At 44.3% G+C, this 27,438-nt stretch overlaps 1 protein-coding gene across 1 annotated transcript in view; it reads right to left on the bottom strand.

Moving 5' to 3' along the window:
- The window catches only part of JHY (junctional cadherin complex regulator), a 73,531-nt gene that overhangs the window by 28,158 nt on the left and 17,935 nt on the right, over positions 1-27,438 (bottom strand). The window contains exon 3 of the mRNA XM_054579424.1: positions 7,921-7,925. Coding sequence (XP_054435399.1) covers positions 7,921-7,925 — 5 coding nt within the window. The remainder of the gene's footprint in view (positions 1-7,920; positions 7,926-27,438) is intronic.

Here is a 27,438-nt window from a genome sequence, read left to right as displayed (position 1 = left end):
CTTTTGGGTATTTATCCAAAAGACTCTTAAAACACTAAATAAAAAAGACATGCAAGACATAGTCATTGCAGCATTATTTACAATGGCCAAGAAATGGGAGCAACCTAAGTGTCTATCAGTAGATGAATGGATACTAAAGATGTGGTGCATATGTACAATGGAATTGGACTCATCCATAAAAGGAGTAAGATCTTACCATCTGCAACAACATGGATGGATCTAGATGGTATTGTGCTGAATGTAAGTCAGAGAAAGACAAATGCCATACGATTTCACTTGTATATGAAATCTAAAAAACAAAACAAATGAACAAGCAATACAGAAAAGAACCATAGATTCAGCGAACATTTTGACGGTTGCCAGATGAGAGGGCGAGAGGGATGGAAAAGGGGAAAGGATTACAAAGCAAGAACTGGCAGCTACACAACAGTCCTGGGATGTAAAGTATAGCCGAGGGCGTGCAGCCAACAGTATTGTACAAACTAGGTCTGGTGTCAGATGGGGACTAAATTTACTGGGATGATCACTTTCCAAGTTACATAAATATCTAATCACTAGGCTGTATGCCTGAAACTAATATAATACTGCATGTCAAGTGTAATTAAAAATAAAAAAATTATTAAAGAAATAAAAACATGAGTACTTTGAGGTTGGTTATAAGTTCCATCTGATAATACTAAGGAAATTTAGAGCACACTTATCAGCGGGCTCTAATTTTCAGCACGAGTAAGGAAAGACTCTGTGTTCAGGTGAAAAAAGAAGCGTAGTTCTATTGGCAGGCTCAGAGGCAAAACCAGACTGATAGCTCTTTGGAAAGGTGGGCAGTCACATGACTTTGAGATAAGTCAAAGACTAATCTTCCCTTCGCACCTTCCACACTGTCATTCTTTTTCCTTGCCTAGAAAGTCAAGAGTAATTTGAGTGGCAAGAAAGGAAATATCCTATTGCATCCTTTTGAAGCTTTACTTAATTGGACAAGTTGCTATTTCTTTACTGACGATGTGCTCCTTGCCTGAGAAGGATCTTCTTCTGCTGGTAGGAGTGCACTCCTGTGCACTGGCCAGTGAGGGTCAGGCCCTTAGACACGTAGTGTGTCCAGTTCTAGGCACAGAGTGGAAGTGGGGCTTGGAAAACCTGTAAAAATTCCCAGGGATGCACGGAATGGTTCAGGACAGCAAGATCTGCATGGAAAGGTCAAGTGAAGAAGGATTCCTTGGCTTGTAAAGAAGACAGTAATTACCTTCAGTTATCAGTATTTTAAAAATGAAAATACATAGGCTTACATGGTCTCAGGGACCTTGCTTCCATCCTATCTTCTTTCTTCCCTTGTCCTATCTCTAGTTTCTCTCTCTCCTTATTTTCAGCATGTAAATGTGTCTAAGTCCCTCTTGTTGCAAAAATGGAAGAATCCCTCACTGGAGCGCATCTCCTGGCTGAATCTCCTCCCTTCATCCCCAGCCAGGCGCGGCAGGGCAGGCCGAGCCGGTCTTCGTCCCCCCAGCGCCCCCCTGACGTCCGCCGCGGCGCGGTGCCGATTCCCACCACCCCGCGGACACCGCTCTGCTCCGGCCACCGATTCCCTCTCAGTCGCTAAATCCTACCTTTTCCTTTAACTTCTTATTTTTTCAAACTTAGAAAATTATTTAGAATTTACAGAAAAACTAGAAGAATAGCACAGAGAGTCTCCAAAATTCCTTATACAAAGACTCACCAATATGGAATATTTTGCCCCATTTTAGCATCCCTTCTCTGTTTCTCCATATATTGATAGGCGCACAAATTTACACATATATCACTTACACTATTGTTTATGCTATTGTTATTTAGTTTTTTCTGAACCATTTGAAACTCACATATATGAGTTGTATATACCATTCCCTTTTCATGGCACCTTTTCCCTTGTCTCCCCTGCAGAGTTTGACCTTGTTCACTGGTTATTTTTTCTTGAAATTTTATGTCTCCAGTCTCATGACACTGGTTTGTGCTGGTCAGCTTTCTTCTTCCCGGGACCTGCCTTCCTGCTCCCTACCTCTCCCTCTGCCCACCCTTACAATTCTGCCATTCTCTGCAGGGACCCGCTCTTCTCTCTCTTCCCACTGCCTACAAGTCCCGGGGCCGTTCAGCAATCCCGACAGCTTCAGGGCGCCACTGAATCCTAATGATGCAAAGGTGTTGCTAATTCAGACGTGTCTCCTGTGCTCTGCGCTCAGACCAGACACAGCCAAGTCCGACCCCAGCACCAGGCCCGCCCCCTCCCCCCGCCCCCTCCCTTCCCGCACCAGAGCCGCCTAGTCCCCCTCAGCGGAACTGGTGTCGCTAATCAGGCGCTTGGAAACTTAGCTTTTGCTCCTGGGTCTGGCCCTCCGCCTCGTCTCAGATGAACTCAAAACTACTCCTTAGGTTTGGAATTTCTTTCATCGACATCTACTTGATGATGTGAGCGGGATTCCAGAGAACACCACCCAGGACCACCCTGCCGACCCAGAGCTGGTGTTTGGTACCAGCAGGGGCCCACTGTGCCCCACTGGCCCCTCGCTTCATGTCGGGTGACCTTGGGTGAGCTCTCCCTTGGGATCCTGGACCTTCCTACTTTTGGTCCCAGGTGCTGACTTTATTTGAGTTGTTATTAGGAAATCCTCGAGGTGGCACTAAAAGATAAGGGTTGGCTGAACTGAGATTAACCCAGGAAAGGAGGAAGGGGTGTCCGGTTTTATGTTTTAGTCTTTCAGTTGGGATTGCTTTCTGGGAGCCTGATTAAAAAATGTCTGCTAGTTAAGTGAGAGACCGAACTCGTTCAGCTCCAAAGGACAGGGGCACCTCCTTCCAGCTCAAATTTTGAGTATTCTTAGGTAACTAAGAGTCACTGTAGGGGGGGTGGTCTGGGAAATCTCAAGGCATGAAGTGGTCCCATAGGGAAATCCGATACATTGTAATTAAATGGTTGACTTGTCCGAGGACACGCCCATCAAGACTGGCCTCCCCGTGCTCCAAGGCCTCGTGGCTGTCAGTCAGCCGAGGGAGACACCGAGGCACACGAGAGGGATCCGGAGGCTCAGGAGGCCAAAGCCTCGGCAGCCAGCCCGCAAGCAGCATACCGTGCCCTACAACACGATATTTCTAGAAGCTTACTCAGATTCCGCAGAATTCCAACGGAAGTTAAATTCAAATAGAAATCGTGCCTCCAGGCCAACAAGCCCCAAACGGGCAGCCACCCACTGGCGCCCCTGGGGGACTCGCATCCAGTGCACACAGAGCTTTCTTTCGCCAGCGCGCTTATAGCAGAGGGGAGGTTTAACTAAAATGGTCTCAGCTTAAGAGCTAAAATGGGGAACTTCGGATCTATTCAAATGGACTTTTCTGCATACACGACTGGAAAAAGCCAGCTCTAAAATTAAATGAAATGAATGGGAAGCTTACTTTGTTTGAAAATGAGGAGCCTCGTGACAAGGCACAGGTAACCTTTCTCCCCTCCAGGAAGTTAATTTAAAATTTTAGAGGCTGTCTCAATTAAAAAGGGCCTCCAAAGTTACTCGCTGCCAACTGCCTACTCCTCCCCTTTCCCAGCGACCCCCACTGTGTCGTCTCCTCTCTGAGCCCCACTGTGTGGACTGACCTCCCTTCCTCCACCTCTCCCCTTTCTTCCCTCTCTTCTCTGCTGCCCTCGCCTTCCCCGACTAAAAAAGAAACTAAAACATAACCAAACCAGGACAAACTAGAAAGACCAGAAATTCTGGTGTCTCCCTTTAGGGAAAAGCCAGTCTCAGGAAGGGGAGAACCAGCAATTATTTATACTGCTTTGATTAGGACAGAATTAAGAAATGTAACTAAAGATGCTCCTGATCCCCTCCACGACCCCATCAGACTGGCTAAGGGATTGAACTATGAGAACCCCTAATTCCGGCTTTTCAGACGGGTCCCAAATGATAACGCCTATTCGCTTCTGAGAGTAAAGCAACACAATAGTTAAATAAACCTTTGGGGAAAAAACTTGTAGAAGATTTTTTTTTTTAAAGACAAAGAGAAACAGACCAGGATAAGCGCAGGGGATTAGCCAATGGGTTTCACCAAGTCATTTCTGGGATTTTCCCCCCCAAGAGAGACTGGGCTAAAATCCAGCAAGGTAAGTGGAGACATAATGAAACCACACTTGATTTCTTTGAACACTTTAAGAAAACTTTCAAACAACATCCAGAGCTGACTCCAGACAATTTTAATGATCATCAAAATTATCCATTTCTCAAGTTGCCGTTTTTTGGAAGGATCGGGTGAAAAGTTTGTGATTTCGATTAAACAGCATAAATTAAACTGGCCTATGATGCATACTAATAAGCTAGCAGTTCTGACTTATCAACTACCTACAGCTATTCAAGAGGAGGAAAAGGATAAACCTACTAAAATCATGAATTTACAGCTCCAATAATTAAGGGGTTGGGCCAGGCCTTCCCAAAGCACTCCGAACAAGGGGACAGAGAGTCTGCTTTTACTGTAACAAGCCAGGTACCGTCAGAAGGACGGAAGAAAACAGAAATAGCTTTTAGAAAAAGAAGGAAAACTGAAGCAAGCCCAGGACTGCTCTGAAGGTTACAAGGGCTCTTCCTCTTCTCCCTACCAATACGTTAGGGGAAGCTGAAGTTATCATAAAGGGGAAACCTACCAAGGCTCTTAAACCTACCAGGCCTACTTTACCTGTTGTCCACCCCGCCCAGTTAAATTGCCCTACTCAGAGTGGAATTTCCATACAAGTCATAGGAACAGCTAACCAGTCAGCATCTGTTTTTAATCCAGACCCCTTTGCCTTTCAGCTAGGGAATGGTAGGGGGAACACAGAGTTTTACTAGTCAAATCTGCCCAAGTTCACCCGATAGGACAAGACTTCCTTGCAACTCAGGACACCCACGCATCCTTTTCTCAAAAGGGCACATGCAGCCCTGACCATACGGCTCAGCTGGCTGGAGTGTCATCTCACACACCCAACGGCCGCAGGTTCAATTCCGGGTCAGTTAAAAAAAGGCGAGGGGAGGGGCGGCAAACGTATTTAGAAGTCAATGAAATCAGGCATTGAATCGATTGAGAAATAATGATTTTAAAGAGGCCTCAAAAAGAGGAAACTAATCTTGGGGCTGAACATTTACTACAGGATGTCCTTAGAGAGCTCTGAGGTCTTTCCAGTATGGATGTTGGCAAGAGGAAGTTAGCTACTCCTGTCAAAATAACCATTGACAGTACTTTGCCTCTACCTAGTATGTGTCAATGTCCTCTGAGACCCAATGTGCTGGCCATAATTAAGATTATAAAAGATCTATGAATGATTACTCAAATAGAGAGCTTATAACTCATGCACAGGTCCCTACAATACTCCTTCCAGTAAAGAAATCCAATGAGAAAGGAGAAGAATTTGTACAAGATCTTAGAACTACAACAGAATTGTTATTCCCAGACATCCTATGGTCCCAAATCCATACATGCTATTATCTGTCTTTCCTGTGGATTTCCAGTGTTGTTCAGTAATAGAGTTATGTAGTGCCTTTTTCAGCATTTCTGTAGAAAAGGACAGTCAGTATCTTTTGGCCTCACTTGGGAGGCTCCCGGTCACTGGGGCTGTAATGCCCAGGGATGTACAGAGAGCCCCACATGCTTCTCTCAAAAGCTAAAGGTTGATTTAAATGATATTGAATTTCCCAGAGATTCCATTCTGACCCAGTGTGGGGGTGATTTACTTTTATGCTCCAGGACATAATTAGACTTCCGAGAGGGACAATTTATTCATTCCAACATCTAGTCATTAAGGGACATAAGGTCTTGAAAGACAAGCTTCATTTCTGTTTACCCCAAGTGAAATACCCTGGCCACCTTCTAACTGGCTACCAGTTAACCCTAAAAGACTCATAGGAATTCTAACCTCTCCTCTTCCAAAGTCTAAGAAACAGCTTGGGGGATTTCTAGAGCTGACTGAATACTGTTGCAACTGGGTCTCAAATTTTTCATTAATAACTCATCCTCTACCTGGATTATTAAAATCAGATCAGCCTGATCCAATCCAGTGGACTCACCAAGGGAAACAAGATATAGAAGCTCTAAAGAGGAGCTATCTAAAGCTCCCACTTTGGGAGACTCTTAAGTATAAATTTCCTTTCTTTTTAAACACAAAAATAAAGGACAGGCTTTAGGAGTTTTAACTCAGATACGTGGAGATCATGATAGACCCACAGGAACTAGAGCCAACAATTAGACTCAGTAGCAAAAGGGCGCCCTCACTGTATGCAGGCCATCTCTGCTGAGCCATATTGTGGGCTGTACTTGAACCATTCATTCTCCTCCTGTCGAATTTTTACTAAACTCTTACCACACTCATGGTTTCCCGGTTCACTGATTGGCTTTCTGCATCTGATATCACTTTTCTTTCTTTTTTGTAAAAGATTTTATTTATTTATTTTTAGACAGAGGGGAGGGGAAGGGAGGAGAAAGTGAGGGAGAGGAACATCAATGTGTGGTTGCCTCTCACGCGCCCCCTACTGGGGACCTGGCCCACAACCCGGGCATGTGCCTGACTGGGAATTGAACTAGCGACCCTTTGGTTCACAGGCCAGCTCTCAATCCACTGAGCCACATCAGCCAGGGCTGATAACATTTTTCTCAATGTAACAGTCTTAACCCAGCAACTTTACTACTTTCTTTACAGAACGAAGAAACCCGTAAGTGCACTTTCAGGAATGATTTACAGGGAACCCCTACTGATAATGCTGACTTAATTTGGCTGCAGATGGATCTTATCTAAAAGAGGAACAGGGGCATCACCAAGCTGGATATGCACTAACTTCCCTGGTGGACATAATTGAGAGTCCTCATCGACTGAAATAAGATCTACTTCAGAAGCTGGACTCATGGCTCTAACTCAAGACTGTTGACTGGGCAAAGATCAAATAGCCACTATATATTTTTTTCTGCCTGGCCTTTAAAAAAATTAAATTATTGTGGTGACAGGAGTGAATGATATTATGCAAGTTTCAGGTGTACAATCCTGAAATGCATATCTGAATAGTGCATTGTAGCCTCACCACCCAAAGTCTAGTCTCTTTCTGTCACCATTTGTTGGACCCCCTTCACCCCCTTCACCCTCCACCCACTCGCGTTCCCCTCTGATAACCTTCATACTGTTGTCTGTGTCTATGAGCTTGTTTCTTTCTTCCTTTTTTGCTTTCTGTTTTATATGCCACATATAAGTGAAATCATATGGTTCTTGTCCTTTTAAATCTGACTTCTTTTGCTAAAAACAACCAATATTTATACTGATAGTCTCAATGCCTTTGGTGTAGTTCATGACTTTGGAATATTATGGACATCTACCCCGTCTCTGACACTTACTTCCACCTATATTGAACGTCAAAAGCTCCTTGAAGATGAGAGGCCACCAAGAACTGAAGTAAAGTCCTGTTCCCAAGAAACTGGACCAGGCCTATGTCACGCCAGCCTTCACAGGCTGCCAACCGTCTAAACCAGGCTTGAATTTCTCGCCTTTATCCCTTGCTGATCTTGGTTTATATCACAGGAAGGTTATCAAAGGTGAAAACAAACCCAACTGGCTCCCTCTCCCTTGCTCTCTCTTTCATTACTCTCTCTAATACTTAAAAAGATTTTAGGTAAAACTTTCCCAAAGTTCTGCTAAAGGGGGAAATCTAAGTGATTGTTGGATATGTCATTAAATTCCCAAGTCGATAAGAAACTAATACTTACCATCAGTTGCACCTGTTACCAACTTTGATACCATGTGCACTATCTTCCCATGCTTACAACCCACATCCAACTTCACCTTTCAGGTAGAAACTATTCAAGGACCAGGAACATCCATCCCTTGCTTTTCACTATCCCCTGTCATCACCAAATTTGAATTTAACTCTGCTCCCTCCCTGATTCCTTTCTTACTTGATCTCTAAATATCTATATGACAAAATTGAAAAGAAAAATATAACCAAATTATGTAAACTTGTTCTTTCCATCCAGTATCACTTCGATGGATTTTAGAAAACATGTATAATAAATCGTTTCACCCTTGATTGAAAGGGACTCTCTCAATGATACCTATGAATGATCCATAGACAAAGATACTCAGGTTGGGGGTGGGGAGTTGTGCCTCACCCAAGTTTGATTTTATGTGTGGCATAGGAGAAGATGCCTCTACTAAAGGATGGGCACATTGATGTTTAGACGGTTGGCAGATGGAGGGACTCTGTTTGGGGGGCAATTCATCACTTGTTTATCTACTCATAAGAATCCCCCAGCTTTCCATAGGACACTCTATTTTAACAAAGAGCTGTTTTGACAGAAGCAAAAACAGATCATAAGGCCTTAAAGAGAAATGCTGGTCAGTTCTCATGACAGTTTTAGATAAAGTAGACGTGGCATGCTAATCCCAAGAGCCAGAATATATATCAATATGTATATGTTTGAAATTGTATCTGCCACCATCAGAAAATTGCTAAGGAGATGGCTAAGGCTATTGCTGTGCCACAAAAGTTTCTAAATTCTCTTGCTTGGGTTGTCCTTGACAATCACATAACCCTTGACTATTTGCTGGCTATTGATCATATCACCTATTCTACATATACAAACACCTCCAGGAAAGTAGAGACTTAATTACAAAAGGTCTCTCAACAAGCTAAATGGCGACAGGAAGTAAGAAAAGATGACCCACTACATGACTTATTTAGCTGGCTACCTTAAGGATTAAGAACATTGTTTTGATTTCTATTAAAGAGTGTAATAATGATATTGGTAGGTTTGCTGATCCCTTTTGTAGCATTCAAATTCAAAGCCTATTGTTCTTCCCACTGCTTGAAATCAGCTGCTCTTACTAAAATTATGGTGGCACAATAATAGAGATGATGTATCAAGCACTATGTCCTTTTAATTAGGAACGATTTGAACTCTTTTTTTGCTATACATAAATTGCTTGCATATCCTTTTGGGTCAAGGAGATATGGACTAACAAGGCTCATAAGTCTGACTACCTTTTTCCAATTGCATTTGATTTACTAATTAATGCCTGTATGTTACTCAGTAAGATCTGTTATCCATGTTAATGCAAATGGAATCTGAAATGGCTATAAGACAATGGCCAATTATAATGAGTGTAAGGACCTGTAACATTCTTAGGGTCTCCAAGAGCTTTGGAATTTTTAAATGGAAAATGTAACTTATAACACTATGTCAGGCATCTGGCTAAATCCTAAACTAAAATTTTTGACAAGTCAACTGGCAGGTAAAAAAAACTATTCTCAGTAACACTTTCCAGTGGGAAGTAGATGGGCCATATTAAAGAAGAGGACAGTACATGGGAACTCATCTTATTATCAGATTACAAAAATCAAAGAGGTAAACGGTTATGCCCTCAAACTGTGTGAAATTCTGAATTCGCCCAAACCTGTCCTATTGCATCTATACCAACAAATAACATCCTATGGTACATGGGAAAGGGTCATTTTTGTTGGAAAGGCTTAGAAAATTCCTCTGTTATTCTAAGTCACTTCTATTGTAATTACACTAAATTTATATTTAATGCTACAGGAATATGGTATAATACAGAGATTATAGGTAAAGAACTTTACCTGAGGCTAATAAAACATATTAACACTGAAAATCAAATGTACCAGGAAATTGAACTCAATTCTCTCCATGAAGTTATTTCTATGGAAACTGGCCAGGAGAAAAATAAGAAATTTTAGATCACAACATAGCTTAAAGTCTTCATCCATTGGGCCAAACCTCTCACAAAGTGCAGATGGCAATCGGCGAAGGAGGAAAACACAGTATTATTTTGGTAAAATCCATGGTAACACATGTAAAGTGTTCTTTGGCTGGGATGTTTACTTCCCTCAAGCTTATCCTGACCTAAGAGCAGTCATATCTTCTCTTTAATTCATGTTATTGGACTACTGTTATTATCCCTCTTCTTGTTCTGTAAGTGTTACATTAGAGGCAGAAGGAGGAAGGGTAAAGTAGACAATAAAGCTCGGGTCACGACAGCTCACAGGTAGAAATGACCCGCAAGGCTTGTCGTAGTGACGGCCCACAGGACCCACTGCCTCCCATTGACCTGCCCTTTCCTCTTCTGGGAAAACTAGGCCTTAATCCACAGGCCATAGTTTTAGTCTTGTCCCATTCCCGACTGCCCATATTTCAGTAAGAGAACACGGACACTAAGGTGTCCTAGGAATGAGCCTTCCTAGCACCGTGGGACCACATTACCCCCTAATGGTCTGTCATTAAGGCATCATCCAAGTGATTTAGGACCCCAAGGGGAAATTGTAAATGAACGGGTGGCTCCCTGGTAGGCCTGACAAGCACAGCACCTGACGGTCACCACGTGGGATGTTCTGATCACAAAAATTCCTAGTCGAGCTGGTCATACAAGGAAGCATGTCCTAGGCCCACGTGATAGAGTGACCTTCACCTTGAGGAAGCCCTGTCCTTGGCTCTGTGCATCTAGAGCTGCATGCTTGAGACGTCAGAATGATCTCTCCTCCAGGCCTCCGGAGATACACCACCCGGTACCAGGGGCAGATGACCGCAGCATTCCTCATTGTTATCTTTGTTTTTTACTTTTTTAATTGAATGTATTGGGGTGACATTAGTTAATAAAATTACGTAATTTCCAGGGGTATAGTTCTATATGTATCATCTGTATGTTGTATTTACCACCCCATGTCATTTATCCCACTTTACCCACTCGACCTCCCCCACCCCCTTCCCCTCTGGTTAATCACCATATTGTTGTCTGTGTCTATGAGGGCTTTTTGGGGGGGCTTAATCCCTTTAACATCTTCACTCTTCCCCCAGCCCCCTCCCCTCTGACAGCTGTCTGTTCTCTATATCTATGGGTCTGTTTCTATTTTATCTATTAGTTTATTTTGTCTGTTAGATTCCATATATAAGTGAAATCACAGTATTTGTATTTCTCTAGCGTATTTCACTTGGCATAATTCTCTGCAGGTTCATCCATGCTGTTGCAAAATGTAAGATTTCCTTCTTTTTTACAGCCAAGTACTATCCCATTGTATACACGCACCACAGCTTTTTTACCCACTCATCTACTGATGGACACCTGGGCTGCTTCCATATCTTGGCTACTGCAAATAATGCTGCAGTGGACATAGGGGTGCATATGGTCTTTCAAATCAGTGTTTCAGTTTTCTTCGCATATACTCATATACATAATGGAATATTACCCGGCCATAAAAAAGAATGAAACCATGCCATCTGCAACAGCACAAATAGACCTAGAAAGTATTGTGCTAAGTTAAATAAGTCAGACGGAGAAAGATAAATACCATATGATTTCACATGTTTGGAATCTAAAAACCAAAATACATAAACAAGAAAAACAGAAGTCAAGTCACAGATAAAGAACGTTATGATGGTGGACAGATGGGAGGGGTGATGAGGGGATGAGTGACAAAGGCGAAGGCGCTGGGAGCACAGCTGGGAAGCCGCAGGGGAGTCGCGGGGCTGGGAAGCCCGGCGCGGGAACGCGGTCAGCAGCAGCGCGGCCGCGGCGCACGGCGGCAGGCGGGCACTAGACCTACCGGGGCGACCGCTCCCTAAGCTATAGAGATCTCTAATGACTAGAGATCTAATGACCTGAAACTAATACAATACTGGTGTCGACTGTAACTTAACATGCAAATTACATTAAAAATAAAAATAAAAAATGAGACTGGTCCGGAGGCCACTGGGAAGGAAAGATGATCGGGGCGGCCCCTCTTCTCTGACTCCTCTGACACCGCAACGAACCCTATTGTTGTTGTTGTTGTTGTTGTTACTGGCCCCGCTGCACACAGTTTGACGATGCCAGTAAAAGCCTGGGTGACGTTAGAGGGATCGCGTCTGGCCCATGAGCCGCTGCTCCCCAGGACCCCAGGCACCGGCGCAAGAAGGCAGCTGCGGCTGCTTTTCCTGACTCTTCCCGAAAAAGTCAGTGGGGCACTTTCACAAAATTCTTCGCCGAAACAAAATATGATTTCAAAGTAGTGAACTTATGGGGCAGAAAAGGACGTCGCCGTGGTCCGTGACCGGTGAGCAGGCTTTCCCGTTCTGCAGACGAGGCTCAGGAGGCTGTGGGCTCGTGGTGAGGGTCAGGGTCCCCGCCCCCAGGGACTCGGCAGAAGTGCCCGTCCCCCAAGGAAACAGGCTAGGAGCGGCACAGAACTGGACGAGTTTTGGGAACTGTGGTTTCCCCCCCTGCATTTTAACCCCATATAAAGAGGTTATAACTGGATGTGAGAGAGTGGAATGAGGATTTTCCTTTAGGAAGCAGAACCTTTGGAAAAATGGGTCAGGCTGGCTGGCTGAGCAAGGGATGGCCCACCCGGGCAGAAGCCAGTCTTACCCACGGGAGGGGTAACTAGTCTCGGGCACCACAACAAACCCTCAGGTGATAAGTGAGCCACAAACATCGCTTATATTCAGCAGTAACCCTTGAAACACATTTAAAATTCAATCCCTCGGGTAACCTTTAGCTTCTGGGTTCTTTGGTGCCTGTCATTTTCGGGATCAAAGGCAACACTCTGCCCCCACCCCCGACCCCGTCGTCGTGGGCGTGCTGAGCGGACGCCAGGCCCGGCCCTCTGCCTGCGGAGGGCGTCTAGGGGCTGAAACACACAGCCGGTCTACTGGATTCGGTTCGGCCTTGGAGCCACGGGGCTCCAGTCTCTAGAAAGGGCTGGGTTCCGTTCATTTCAGGGGTTCGTGTTAGTCCTCAGGGACCTAGATTGTTCCCAAGGAAAATGGGAATGGACAATGTTTTCTCTTTCAGAATCGGTACTTGGAGGTCACACTACTAATTACTGTAAATGCCCTACATGCTCAGGAGACCCAATTTTACAACAGTTATGTGAACCAGATACTGCAACTAATGTTTGAGTACGCCAAAAAGAATATAACGAAATAACATAACACTACACTGCAAGAAAATGATACCAACAAGAGAAATAACAATAGTGTTTACTATACATTGAGTGCTCAGTTCCAGGAGCTGTCCCAAGCACTTAGTACATATCAGTTAATCCCCCCACAAGCTTATCGGTATGTACTATTATAATCGCCTTCTGGAAATGAGAAAACTGAGGGACAGAGAGGTTAAGTAATTTGCCCAGGGTCAACAGCGAGTAAGGAGTGGAGCCAGGCAGTGTACGTAACTGCAGAGCCTGCACATTGAACAGTTTTGCTGAACCAACTCACTTTTTAGGGATATCATCTTTGACTTGCAGCATTTTTGACTTGACGCTCTGAATGTGAATGATGTAGATCAGTGGTTCTCAATTTCAGTAAGATATTAGAATAACCTAGGACGCTTTTCAAAAATATCAATGCTGTCCCATCGCAGACCAATTCAAGCAGAAGCTCTGGGAGTGGCCCCAAATACCAACAGACTTTAACCTCCCGTCCCCAGGTTTGGGAACTACTAATAAAGGCAGCGACATCAAATGTAGGGCCCCAAATTTTCACGGGATTTAGGTCCTTCATTATCGCCATCCATTAGCTACCTGTTTTAAATTAAAAACAAACAAACAAACAAAAAAACCTAGACCGCCTCTGTCTGATGTGGAATTCTAGCCATCAGGTGGCATTTCAGAAAGTCAGGTTAAAGCTACACGATCTTCACGTTGGAAGGGACTCGGGGGGTAACCCAGTACAGCCCCTGGCACTTCTGCACCATCCCTGGTCCCTGTTTATCCACTCGCTGCCCAAACACAGGAAGCCGCCCCAGCGTCCCCTCAGCCTGCTCTTTGGTGGAGGAACAGACTGGAGACTTCTGCGCCCTTCGTCCTGGGGCGGGCCACTCAAGGGGGGTCCTTTGGCCCCTCTGGTCTGTCACCTGTAAATGCTGGTCTCCCTCCTTCTAAAGTGATTAACTTCAAATTTTAGATTCGGCACTTTATGCCTGTTTTATTACATTTCCCCCGGTTTGGGGGGAGGGGTGCTGTGTGGCGTGAGACGGGGCGCAGCGTGACCCTGGGGAGGACGTGGGACTGAGGCGCTGCATGTTCACGTTCAGGTTCTCCATCTGCTGCTCCCTTTTACCTCATGCTACGCAGACTAGTATTCAACATGAAAAGGTATTAAATATTAAGTAATAAGTAAGCAATCGACAATGAAGAAAACCTCACTCCTTAGCACTCAATGTAACTTCTCTGGCACAAGAAAGGCAACATTTCGTTTCCTTTTTTTTTTTGTATGTAACCTTCTCTACCTGAATGTCTACTTATCACAAGCACTGTGTGTGTCAGTGCATGGCAAATAGACAGCATAGAAGTTTAGATACTTAAGGGTTAATCTGAAATTGGGAAAAAATGACAATAAAACCTTTTCATTTCTGCATTTTCATTGCTACTACCAGTATTATCTGAGGTGGCATTATTCTGATTACAGATGGAAGTAATCACCAGGTTTGAATGATCACCTCCTCTGCAAGTGGGGAACTTCACAGCACTATGAAATAGTTGAACTCGTGCTGAACCGGAGAGTTGAGAACTAGAAACGCTGCTGCTCAAGGTCAGGAACCATTTCTCATGCTTCCATCTCCTGGCCCCGCTCACAGTGCTGGTTCCAGAAACATTAGGTGACTATAAAAAGTATTAGGTGCCCTGACCACTGTGAACTGGGCTTCGTCCCGCAAAGCAAAACGTTGCCAGTTCGATTCCCAGTCAGGGCACATGCAGGAGTCGCGGTTCAGTCCCGGCCGGGGTGCATGCGAGGGCAAATGATAGATATTTCTTTCCCTCTCTTTCTCCCTCCCTTCCCCTCTCTCTAAGAAAAACAAATAAATAAGTATAAAGTAAATAAAAATTTTCTCCCATGTAAAAAAAATTATTAGGTTTTACAACTTTGTCATCATTATTACCTGTTTTGCTCGCTCGCTGTCATGAAACACAGCTCATTTAAAAGGAAAATCCCAGCAGCAGTTGGCCTCAGTGAGCCCCAGGCCTGGAACTAGCAGCCTAGGTTCACAGCTTGTCCTCACCTGGGAATCTCCAAGCTCAGCACAAGTAGCAGCCTTCTCAGGTTGCTTTATAGCTCAGAAAGGGTGGCCCTGGGCAAAACACAGGTGGGGCTGACCTTGGCCTGCACCGCTCGGGAAACCCCAGGGCCAGCGCACCCAGTGGACAGCCACAGACCACATCGGAGCACCACCACCCTGCCCCTGCACAGCGGATCCCCCACAGAGGGCAGAGGTTGGTGGTAAATGGTCACAGCCAATCCTTGCAGCTGACTGGCCTGGGTGAATCCCTCCCATTGATCTGCCAACAGCAACCAAGGCTCAGCTATAAGAGGAGGGCGTACTCAGCCCACAGGAAGGACACACCAGCTTGGGTGATAGGAGAGGCTGTGCCACTGGACCCTACAGGACCCCTAATATATTAGGCCACACTACCAGTCAAAGCAGATTTACCTAATACATGAAAACAAACACAGGGAGCCTGCCAAAAATGAGGAGACAAAAAAACATGGCCCAAATGAAAGGACAAATCAAAACTCTAGAAACGAAATGGAGATAAGCAATCTATCAGATGCAGAGCTCAAAACACTGGTTATAAAGATGCTCAAGGAACTTAGCGAGGGCCTCAACAGCATAAAAAAGATCCAGTCAAAAACAAAGAATACACCAGTTGAAATAAAGAACAATTTACAGGGGAACAACAGTAGAGTGGATGAAGCCAAGAATCAAATCAATGATCTGGAACAAAAGGAAGCAAAAGACAACCAATCAGAACAAGAAGAGGAGAAGAGAATAAAAAAAAGAACACAAAAAACCCGATAGTGTAAGCAGCCTTTGGGACAACTTTAAGCAATCCAACATTCACTTCATAGGGGTGCCAGAAGGAGAAGAGAAAGAACAAGAAATTGGAAATCTATGTGAAAAAATAGTGAAAGAAAACTTCCCTATTTTGGTGAAGGAAATAGACATGCAAATCCAGGAAGCACAGAGTCCCAAACAAGATGGACACAAAGAGGCCCACCCCAAGACACACAATTAAAATGCCAAAGGTTAAAGATAAAGATGTGGGGGGATGTGTGGGAGAATGGGTGAGAGGTGAGGGGATTAAGAAATACAAATAGGTAGCTACAGAATAGCCATGGGGATGTACAGTACAGGAAAAGGAGTAACCATAGAACTTACACACATGACCCATGGACATGAACAGGGTGGGGTCATTGCCTGAGGGAGTGGGGGGTGTTGCTGGGTTGAGGGGAGCAAAGGGGAAAAAATCAGGACAACTGTAATAGCATATGCAATAAAATATAATTTAAAAAAAGAGAGAAAAGAAAATCATCTCTGTCCTGGATGAGAAATAAAGGCTGAGAATGTAAACAAATCTAAACAGGCTGCCTAAGGAGACGAGGAAATAACGCCGTTTCAAACCTCAAACCTGTGGTGTCCTGGATGCGCTGCTGTCAGGAGCCCAGGGGAACCATTGGGCTTATTCCTGGCTCTTCCCCTGGGCATTCACTCCCTGGCTGTTGTCAGGAGGACTTGGTTTAGTTAATTCAGGTTTTCGCTGATGATGTTGAATGGACAATGATGGGATCTATTATGTAGTTTTGGTAAAAAGTTTTTAAATTAAAATGACTTTGTCTTCCGCTTCCTTCCCCAGAGGATGGAGGTTCGACGCTTCCATCCACAGGCAGTTTTGTGGGCACTCAGAGTCTGAGCCACCCCCGTGGGAGCCGCCGGGCAAGTAAAGCATACTTCTACATTATCTCTTTCAAAGTGGAACGGGACACAACCTCTGCCAGCTTTTTTTTTTTTTTTTTTTTGTGAACCATTCTATTAATACCAATCAAATTGAGAAAATGATCAAATGAAATTGCATTTTGAGCATCATAAGCTGTGTAATGTCTATTCTGTTAAATTGAGGCCTATAATTGCTTCTCTACTGAAAAGATACAACAAAGACAGCAATCATGGCATGTCATTATCCCAGACTAGAAAACCGGCCTTTGCTGGGAGGACTTCAAAGGCTTGTGGTTCTCGAATTGCATTTGGCTGCTATTGTGGAAGCGCAGGCAATCTTGATTAGGTGTTTACACCGAGGGAAGGCACAGAGCAGGGAGCCTGAGTGCCCGGGTCTAGAGCCATTAAAAAATTGTACATTATGTTCCTTGCTTTGAAGTGAGGGTTTGTAGGTAGGAAAGCAACTCAGGCTGAGCACAGCTGAGCTAGATTGGGCCGCCGCTGCTCCCTCAAAGAAACTCATCAGGTTCTTAGGGCCTCAGCGCCACACAAAAAGTTGATGCTTTACCAAGCGCTGTATGTGGATTAGCGTCTGCATAGGCGCACGCCGAAGCGTGTTTAAATAGCATGTTGCCATTAAGGTCAGCCATCATTGCAGCTTTCGCTCCTTTTTTCCTTTATGTTTTTTTTTTTTTAATCACTGACCTTACATTCAGATGTTGTGAGGAGCCTCACATGACTAGGTTCCTTATTATTCTCATTCCTTGATGGTACTAGCAACTAACAGATATCCCTTAAAAAAAAAAAAGGGGGGGGGGGAGGCCAGATTCTGATTTTTAAAATGTGTTTCCTGACCACGATTCTGAACATCTGTTGCTGAGTCTGTCTCCTCGAGGCACACTCACTAGACTCGGGGTGCGTTTCTGTGCTTGGGGGCTAGTGAGGGAGCCGGGGTACTAGCCCCAGCCCTGTCCCCAGCACGACTGGCTGTGCTGGTTTATGTCGTCCGACGCCAGCGCTGCCAGCACCCGTGTTTACAAACAGCAGCAGAAGGGGCCGAGGCGCGACCATGCAATGGTGTGGCCCTGTAAGGCCCCAGGTGGGGGTCTGGCACGGCAGTTTGAGTTATTCAGCTATTTAGAGACAAAAACACGTGAAAGGACTTGGTTCTGCTGTTGGCCGCTCTCTCCATTCCTATAGAACATTTCATAACGTGTTTAGCAGATACGTGCTTGGTAAAAATTAGATGACAGTGAAACCTTTGGACATATTATTTTTTACATTTGTTTTCCATATAAAATAATCAAGTTTTACAACCCTAATTATGCCAGTCACCTACTTAAAAAACCCCTCTGTGCTTTCCACTGCCCCAACTTTAAAAAATGTATAAGCCCCCCACCCCCAAAATTTATGAGAGCCTGCACCCTCTGCTCCTCAGCCCGGACCCCTGCCCGACCTCCTTCTGCACCGTCGGCCCGGCTGGCGGGCCACACGCACTGCCCTCTCTCAGCGCCGCGTCTGTGCAGAGGCCGTTCTTTGCCTGCAAAGTCCTTCTCATCGCACTTAACCTGACCAATCCCATTCACTGTTCCAGGTCTGGCTGAAATATAAGTTCCTCCAGGAAGCCTTCCCGGACACCCCAGAGGTTAAAATAGGGGACCTGAGCACGTGTCCTGAGCACTCTGTACATCCCCTTTGGCAACACCTATCAGCCTGGTAGGAAAGGTTGTTTCCCTTCTGGACTGTAAGTCCCAGAAGCAGCAGAGGAAGGGATTCCGTGCAGGACCGGCAGCTCCGGGACCCTCCTCACACAAGCCACATGCAGCTCTACATGTGCCCGGCACATATGTGCTTAATAGAGATCATTGAGTGGAAAAACACCAGTGCACACTGTTCACTGAACTCTCCATTTACATCAGAATGCATATATGAGGGGGACCCCCCCACAAAAAACCGGAATTATCTGCTGGAGGGCAGGCCCCTCGTCACACAGGCTTCCCCCGCTGGGTGAGTGTTCTAGGAACACATCTGTATCAGAGCGCCAGTTGCTGGTGTTGTGAGAGGCCGCATTTGGCTTCAGCGAATTTTTTTTAAAGACTCTTTCGACGCATTTGCCCATTTCATGACAGGCGATTTACGAGCGAACCTGCCCCCACCGCGCTGGGCGGTCAGCAGGTTTTGACCAAAAACGGCACGGCCCCCGCGCCCCACCCTCCCTGTTCACCCGACCTCACCCAGAGCGCTGTTCGTTTGTCTCCCCAGATGAAAAAAGTTCTCAAAGGGAAACGTTGTGCGCACGGGGAAGAGGTGAAACAAAAAATGGCAGAAGCGCTAAAAGGCATCAAAATCGACAAGTTCAAAAGCTGTTTGGAGCAGCGGGAGAAACGTCTCGATAGGTGTATTGCAACAAATGGAGAGCACCCGGAAGGTGACTGAGATTACACATGTAAGAATAAATATACCTGGAATTTTTTATAAATAAATCCCAGGTTTGAGCGGGCCCCACTTGCAACCCACTTGTTTGTCCGGCTAGATTTGGGGCCGATACTAAAGCCAGGTAGCCCACTGTCAACAAATCGGGTAGAAGCGGCACCTCATCTTCCTTTTCTGTCCCCTGAGCACTAGGCCCCGGGCCCACGGGCCCCTCAGCCTTCACATTTGCCGTCCGCTGTCACGCCGCGTTCTTTCCTCCGCTACTCGCACGCAAGGCTCTCGCACTGCCCGGGGCCCGTTAAAATCTGCATTTCCCCAGCGCCCACACTCCTTAGCCCTCTGCTCCGCTCGCTCCGCTTCTCTCCTTAGCACCTACATCACATACTAATACACATACTAATATTTGGCTACTGTCCACCTCTTAATAGAAGGTTAGCCTTGGGGTTTTGTCTGTTTTGTTCAATGATTTATTCTAACGATGTATCCCCAGGACAATGCCTGACATGTCATAAGCACCTGATAAATATATACAAATGATGAAGAAATTACCCATTTTCAAAAATGTGAGAGATTTTTAGGAATGTCTCACGCAGCCGATATGACGGCTGACTCGCTGGCAACCTGAGTCCTGCGTAACACGGCAAGGCTGGCTGAGCGGGGCCTCTGACGGTCGCAGGGCTCCGACGGCCCGTCACTCAGACCCTGCAGCGTGACTCCACAGGACGACACGAAGGCCCGGCCCCAGCACAGAGACTCTGAACCCTGAGGACGAGTCGGAATCGCTGGAGGGCTTGCCAAACACAGTGTTTGTGTTTGTTTTTGTTTTTTACATTCAGTACTGTTTTGTATTGGTTTCAGATGAACAGCACAGGGGTTAGGCAACGCTACATTTTACAAAGTGGCTGCCCTGGTATTTCCAGTACCCACCTAGCACTGTGCGTAGTTAGCACAGTATCACTGACCTCAAGTGACCCCATGCTGCACCTCACATCCCCAGGACTACTTTGGGCAGCACCCGCTCACGCCTTTATACCACTGCTCCGCTCCCTTTGCCTGCAGTGCCTTTGCTGCCCGCCTACGGCTGTTTCCTCTGCTCCTTTGAGAGAATCAGTTCGGTGAGGCCTCTGCTGGGAAGGCCTCTCTGACCTCCCCTGACAGGTGCGGGCCCTTCCTCCTGCGGGTTCACGTGGGACCCCACACGACCCCCGCGTAGCGGTCGTCTCTTGGTCCTGTGTACGTGTCTGCTTCCCACTTGGCCAGAAGCTGCTGAAGGTCAGAGTCAGTAACAGCAACAGAAGTGACCCAGACCGACAGCCCCGGAGGGCGTGGAACACGGAGGCCCAGTCACGCCCGTGGCCCTCGCTCCCCAACACGCAGTCCGGCCTGGGCAGGGCAGGCGGTTATCAGGCACAGCTGGCATGCATTCGAAAACCACACTTAGAAATGACTAATTATGTTGTTCTAATTTTCGAAAGGACATGGTTTAGATCTGTGCAAATTTCTCTTTGCACAGATCCATCATCAGTAATGCAGAATTAATGAAGTATCGCTTTTTACTTCACACATTTGTATGAAGTATCATACAAATCAGTAGTTAGGCAACTAAGATGAAGAGTGCACACAAGAAAGATGCTTTAAATATGCCTTGTATTGAAAATTCCATAAAGCTCAATGTAAATCACGCCGTCGTAAGTAAGTGTCCTTGTCGTAGCTGCGCAGGCGAAATAAAAAATCTCAGAATCAATAAACATGCACAGAGGACTCGCCCTGCAAAACAATTTTTACGGATAAATAGGAGAGGTGGGACTCAAAAACACCAGCAAACTAGAATTCTATGAAAAAGAATTCTATGTTTCTATCCGAATATAATTAGAAAATCATCATCTAAATAAACATAAAGCCTAATTTTATAGACAACTAAAAGTTTCACTAAATTCAAAACTATGGAAAAGGAGAGCAATATATTACTTGATATTGAGTTTATCCAGGAAGAAACTAAAATTAAATTGAACGTTCAATAGTAAGTGTGGCCTTTCCATCGGGCTGTGCGACTCTACCAGGTGTTCACATCGTTGGGTCTGTTAGGGGCGAACACCTGCGACCGCATTCTAATGGGGAAAAATAAGGCCCGGCAGGATTTTGTGATTTATGAAAGGTAATAAATTGCTTCAATAATACTAGAGCTCAAATCAGGTCTTTCTGGTGACAGATTCCAGTATTTCAGTCAATAGCACAAGCTCGTTATTTTTTTCTTATACTTTTGTTTTTAAAATAATAAAATTCTGGACCCCCAAACACTTAAAATTACATCCCTTTGTCAAAAACAGATAGCACCTACTGTACGCCAGGCTCTGGGAACTCAGAGACGTCAGCGAGAGCCCTTACAGAGCGCAGTCACGTGACGACCGACTGACCCATTCACAAAATAGTGCGACGTGGTGGCCGTTCAGGGATGAGGGAGGCAGTGGGAGGGAGGATAGTTAGAGAGTCTTCATGAAGGCAGAGGCCTTCCAGCTGAACCTCGAAAGGAGGGTAAGGCCTCCCCAAGCAAACGAGACAGGGAAGAGTGGTGGGCCCATCAGCATGCGGAGGCCCGGGGGTGGGGGGCGGTGACGAAGGATGAGGCTGAATCAGCGGGAAGGTCAGGGGGGCCTTGAGTGCCACTCCGAGAGGCAGCATAGCAAGTAGGGGGACTGATGCGGTTTGTGCCCTCCACAGACAGCCTTTTGGGAGTCATAGCACAGAGTGGGCTCTGAGACCACATGGGTGCTACCTTCCGGCTACGCTTCGTTCTCTCTCTGCCTGACGTCGGTTCCCTGTCACTCGGAGGCGCTGCAGCCTGAACGGCTTTCTCGAACCCAGTCCCAGAGCGATTCCCTTCCTGGCCTGCGGCAGCAGCGGCTTCCCTTTCCTGAGCGTCTGCGGGCGCGGGAGCTTTGTGGAGATCTTCCACTGGCCTCCAGGGCAGAAACTGACCCTGTGCAACAGAGGAAGCAGATGAGGTTTAGAGTCATCGCTCCCGTATCTAGGAAGTGCTACCTCCTAGTCTGCCGAGGAGCCAGGATTTAATAACCCGCCACTGACTCCCAAACCAGGGTTTTGTTTGGGCTTCCTTTTTCTCCCGTGACACTACGTCGCCGCTCTGAGAGGAGGCCGCCACCGAGGCTGTGCAAACCAAAGTGCCGTGTCCCCCGGAGCCTGCCCGCACGGCCTCCTCTTCCCTGACCCACTCACGCATCCGCTCAGATGGCGTCACCTCCAGAGTTCTTTTCCAGCTACACCCCCCCCCCCCAATTCCTTTATTGAATAAAGTTTATTCAGCCTCCTTTGAGGCATCCGAAATTATTTTGCTACATGTACATTTTTTGCCTGTGTCACATGACTAGCCCCTTCCTTCAAGACAGGGACTCTGTACGTCCGCACTGGGGACAGCAGGTAGCACCTAATTGTTGCTCAATAAATGTTTGTTGCTGACTGACCTGCTGGCTCAGCAACAGCCACGAAGGTGTGGTGATCCGGAGAATGGGAAGTGGATTCTTTACACGGCTTTAGATTGTCTTAAGGACTCTAGGTAGTTAAGTAACCTTTCTATAGCCACATTTGTAAAGTATCTGTAATTCCTTTCCAAGAAATTATAAGGAAAGAGAAGAATAACATGTATAAAGCACTTAATGCTCTTCTTTGAGCCCATGCTAAAAATCACAAGCCTTCAAAGTCACATTAAAATCAACATAGAAAAGAAAGGTAGCTCATTTTTCGAGACATAATTTCCTTTAATGGTAGGTCATAAACTGACTCAAATTCTAATTAATTTCAGACAAATCCTCCTGGCTACTGAACAGATCGTGGATCAAAGTAAGCCCTGAACTTTCACCAGCAAAGTTTTTGTCCAAATGTGATACTTAGGTGCCCTCTAGTGTGTGTTTTTATTCAATTCCTGGCTTCAGACATCATGTGACTAAGATCTTATTAACATATTCCGAAGTGACCTTTCCAGTGCATTTTAACGTACAATTGGCAGATCTGTGAAAAATGGCCAAAGGATTGTGGGACTGTGCGGCAACTGAATTTAAAAATCCGTGGTTCTACTCTGAGCCATTACTTACAAGCCAAAAAAAAAAAAAAAAAAAAGTAATTTTGGTGACTCAGCAATCAGGGGTGTGAAGTTACAAGGGTTCCTACAAAATGCTGTGCACTGTAACTACACAGGCACAGCTAAGCTCTGGAAAGGTATGACGTGCGCAGCTGTGCTCCCGCCTGTTCCTCTCCACCCATACAACTAACCCTCTCTGTATCCTTCCAGAGGTTTTATGTAAACCAAGCAAATATGATCTACATTTTTTTCCTCCCCACCTTTTTATACCGTATACATATTCTAGACCTTTCTCTCTTAATAATAAGTCCTGATAAGTTGCCCATAATGGTTCATAAAGATCATCCTCATTTTTTAAATCCTCCCCCGAGGATATGTTCACCGATTCTTTAGGGGTCGTGGAGGAGGGGGAGAGAAATATTGATCGGCTACTCCTGAACACGCTCTGACTGGGGTTCAAACCCACGGCCCAGGTATTATCCCTGACCGGAATTCACACCCGCAGCCCTTTGGTGTACAGGACAATGCTCCAATTGAGCCGCTTGGCCAGGGCATCCTCGGTTTTTAAACAGCTACAGTTGTCCTCTATTGTTTGGATATACCATAATTTACTTAAGTACTCCCCAAATGATAGACATTTGGATGGTTTCCAATCTTTTGTTACTATAAAGGAGGATGAAATAAATGATCTTATACAGGAGTCATTTCAAAACTGCACACATATAACTAAGATAAATTCCTAGGTGTGGAATGTGTTGGGTCAAACAAAAATAATAATTGCTAACCTTTATATAGTGCTTGCCCTAAGCCAAGCATTCATCTATATATCCTACACACATTAACCCATTTATTCGCCTTTCTCAATAATCCTATGAGGAAGGAACTATTACTATCTCCATTTGAAAGATGAGGAAACTGAAGCACCAAGAGGTAAAACAAGCTGCTCAGCATCACACACCAGCAGGTATGAGTGCCAGCCCACCTGTAGCCAAAGTTTATACTCTTAGCCGTTACACTTTATTTGCTCAAGGAGTGTATGTATTTATATTTTAAATAGGCATTAACAAATTTTCTGCCATGCTGGGATATTAATTTATTCTCTCACCAGCTTCATTGTACTTTTTTGTCTATAGGTTCATCAAACTTGGGAAATTTTGTTGGTTTAATTATAGGTAAAAAATGGAATACCAATGTGGTGTTAATTTGCATTTCTCTTATAATAACTGAGGTTGAATATCTTTTATATACTTAAAAGCCATATGTATTAACTTTTCTATGAATTATCTTTTCATATCTTTTGTGTAATTTTATACTGGAGCACTGGTTTTTTTCTTATGGAGTTCTAGGAGCTCTTTAAGTATTTAAGATATTAGTGTATTATCTGTGATATAAATTGGAAATATTTTCCCTAGTTCTTTTTATTTTGACTTTCATATGCTTTCTTCCTATAGCAGTTTTTGATATTTATGTAGTCAAAGTGATCAATCATCTATAGATTCTAGATTTTAAATAATTTCAAGATTATAGGAGAGTTCTCCTGTTTTTAATAGCTTTTTATGGTTTAACTTTTAAAAATTAAATATTTGATCCCTTTAGAATTTATCTTGTCGTATGATATGAGGTATGGATCCAACTTCATTTTTCCCCAGGTGGTTTATCTAGTTGTTTTATTGGACAACCCTTGATTTCTTCACTGATTTGAGATACTGCCTTTATCAAATCTCAATTTCAGATATTACATTCTCATATGTAATTTGGTTCTATTTCTAGACTTTGTGTTCTCCTCTTCCATTTTTCTATCAGCATATGCATTAAATATTACCTTAAGATTTCATTATTGAGGTTTATAATACACTATACTATCTAGGAGGGCCATATTCTCTCAATGCTTTTAATTTCCAGAACTGTCTTTATTATTCATGCCAATTTTTCATATGAACTTCATAATCAGCTTTTCAAGTTTTATTTTAAGAAAACTATCGACAGTTTTATTGGGATGTTGTAAACTTCTTAGACTCACTTTCAAATCTTCCTAAATACAATACACTCCTTAAGACCCTTAAGTCTGATTCAAGAGGGCATGGGTGCTGGTTAAAAAAAAAATTAAAAAGCTGAGTTTTCTTGGTTGTGTGTAATGGTAATTGAGATTTATTTATGCATTTATTTAACAATAGATGTTATTAATCCTCTTGATGTTCCTAGTTGTAAGACATTTGTCATCTCTTTCAAAGAAATTATAAGGAGAAAACAGATGTTCCAACATGAAAAACTTCCAGAAGGATGTTTGTTTAATCTGACCTGCCACCCCAACTTCATACCTCCTGCCCCCAATCAAAGGAGCACTCCCAACAGCCACTGAAATCACCAGTGCTTTGTGGGTACTGACTTGCCCACCTTGGCTTTAGGTTTCTGATAAACGCTTTAAGTTCTTGCTGTTGAAGGTGTGGTCCGTGGACCAGCAGCCTTGGCATCACCTCAGAGCTTGTTACAAACTCACGCTCTTGTCTCACCCCAGACCTACTAGATCAAAGTCTGTATTTTAACAAGATCCTGAGGGAGTTCATTAGCAACTTAGTTTGAAAAGCAAAAGATCAGTGGTTCTCAGAGTGTGGACCTGGCAGCAGAAGGGGCATCATCTGGAACCATGTACAACATTCAGATCTTTGGGCCCACTCCTACAGCTACTGAATGGGAAGTCCTTGGGCTCAGTCCGCAGTCCGGCGCAGCCAGCCCTCAGCCGAGCTCACGCGTGCCAATGACTAAGAGCGGCTGCTCTGGACCAGGGATCAACCTCGGCCAGCTCTGAAAATTCCCCGCACTTATGGGCGCCCCAGATGAGATAAATGAGAATTTCAGGCCTTCACACCACGGAGTCAGTATTCGTCAACTCTTCCAGGTGATTCCAATGTGAAGCCAGGGTGAGAACTTCTGCTCTGCCTCGAACACAGCTTCTTAAACCGGGCTTCATGTAAGAGCCACCTGAGGAGGCCTCCAAGAAACCCTGACGCTCAAGTTCTCACTCTGAGACGTCAAGTGCTCTGCACGAAGCCCAGGGTCACTTTTTTTAAACAGTTAGTTTCTCAGGAGGTTCCAATATCCAGCCAGGATTTTAAACCTGTGTTTTAGAAATACCTCTTTCCCCACACAAACTTTAAGTCATACTAAAGAGAATAAAGTTTGGATGTAATGGAAAAGATGTCTTTTTCAATTCCCGTATATTTACTGAGTCCTTGCGGTGTGGGAGGCCAGTTAGTGTGGAGATTAGAAGTAATTTCAAAGCATAGTTCCTGCCCATAACAGGATATACAATCTGCATTGGCACAAAAGACTACATATTTCTTAAATAACTATTTAAAAGTAATATATTCCATGCTACTGGCTATAATACAGGTTAAAAAGTTACACGTATCATTATAACATTGTTAGGTCAAACTAACTTGTATTCCTTCTAAAAAAGAACAGAAGATGAAGAAAATATATTAGAAATGGTTATGAAACAATTTGAATGCACTTAGCAATCAGTCCTTAGATATTTGAACCTGGAGAAAGCAATGGACAAGGTCAATGGCTGAAGAATAATGCAAGCCTAAAATGCTTTCAAGTCTCCTCGGCATAATGAAAATTATGCTATGGAATCACTGACAGTCAGCTCAACCCAATACTGTTCAGTAAATTAAGTTATAACTACTAAAAAAAGTAATGATCAAGATATCGGCAATGAAAGAGCTAATAGTAAATATTTTTCCTTTTTATTATTAGAAATATAACTATTTATTTTGGCCTATTTGCCTCTCCTTTTATATCAGCCTCTTTTGACAATCCATTTTAAAATAATGAAACATATTCTAGTCTGGGAGAAATAATTAGCTATAAATATTTTTCACATATATGGGCTATTGAATTTATTTATAATTTTAAATGAGCGATCAAAATTCAAAATTTCATATCAGTTTTATGAAAAAAAAGTATATTAAACATCTAAAACTGGGTCAAAATGTTTAAAACTCTGCTTGAATTCAGCTAAATATTGGTTTTGATAATTCAGCTAAATATATGACACCGACTCCTTTGTTTTATTATTAGTTACAAAGGCAAGGATGTGATGTAATTCTTTAAGACTATAAAAGAAGTTCCTTTTTCTTTTTTAAAATTTGATTGGCTTTATTAAGCAAGTCATGAATTG

Source organism: Pteronotus mesoamericanus, unplaced genomic scaffold, assembly GCF_021234165.1.
Source record: "Pteronotus mesoamericanus isolate MK-2021 breed Mesoamerican mustached bat unplaced genomic scaffold, CSHL_Meso_final contig_53, whole genome shotgun sequence".
Taxonomy (NCBI): domain Eukaryota; kingdom Metazoa; phylum Chordata; class Mammalia; order Chiroptera; family Mormoopidae; genus Pteronotus; species Pteronotus mesoamericanus.
Note: the sequence above shows the minus strand (reverse complement) of the source record. Positions and strands in the feature narration are given on the sequence as shown.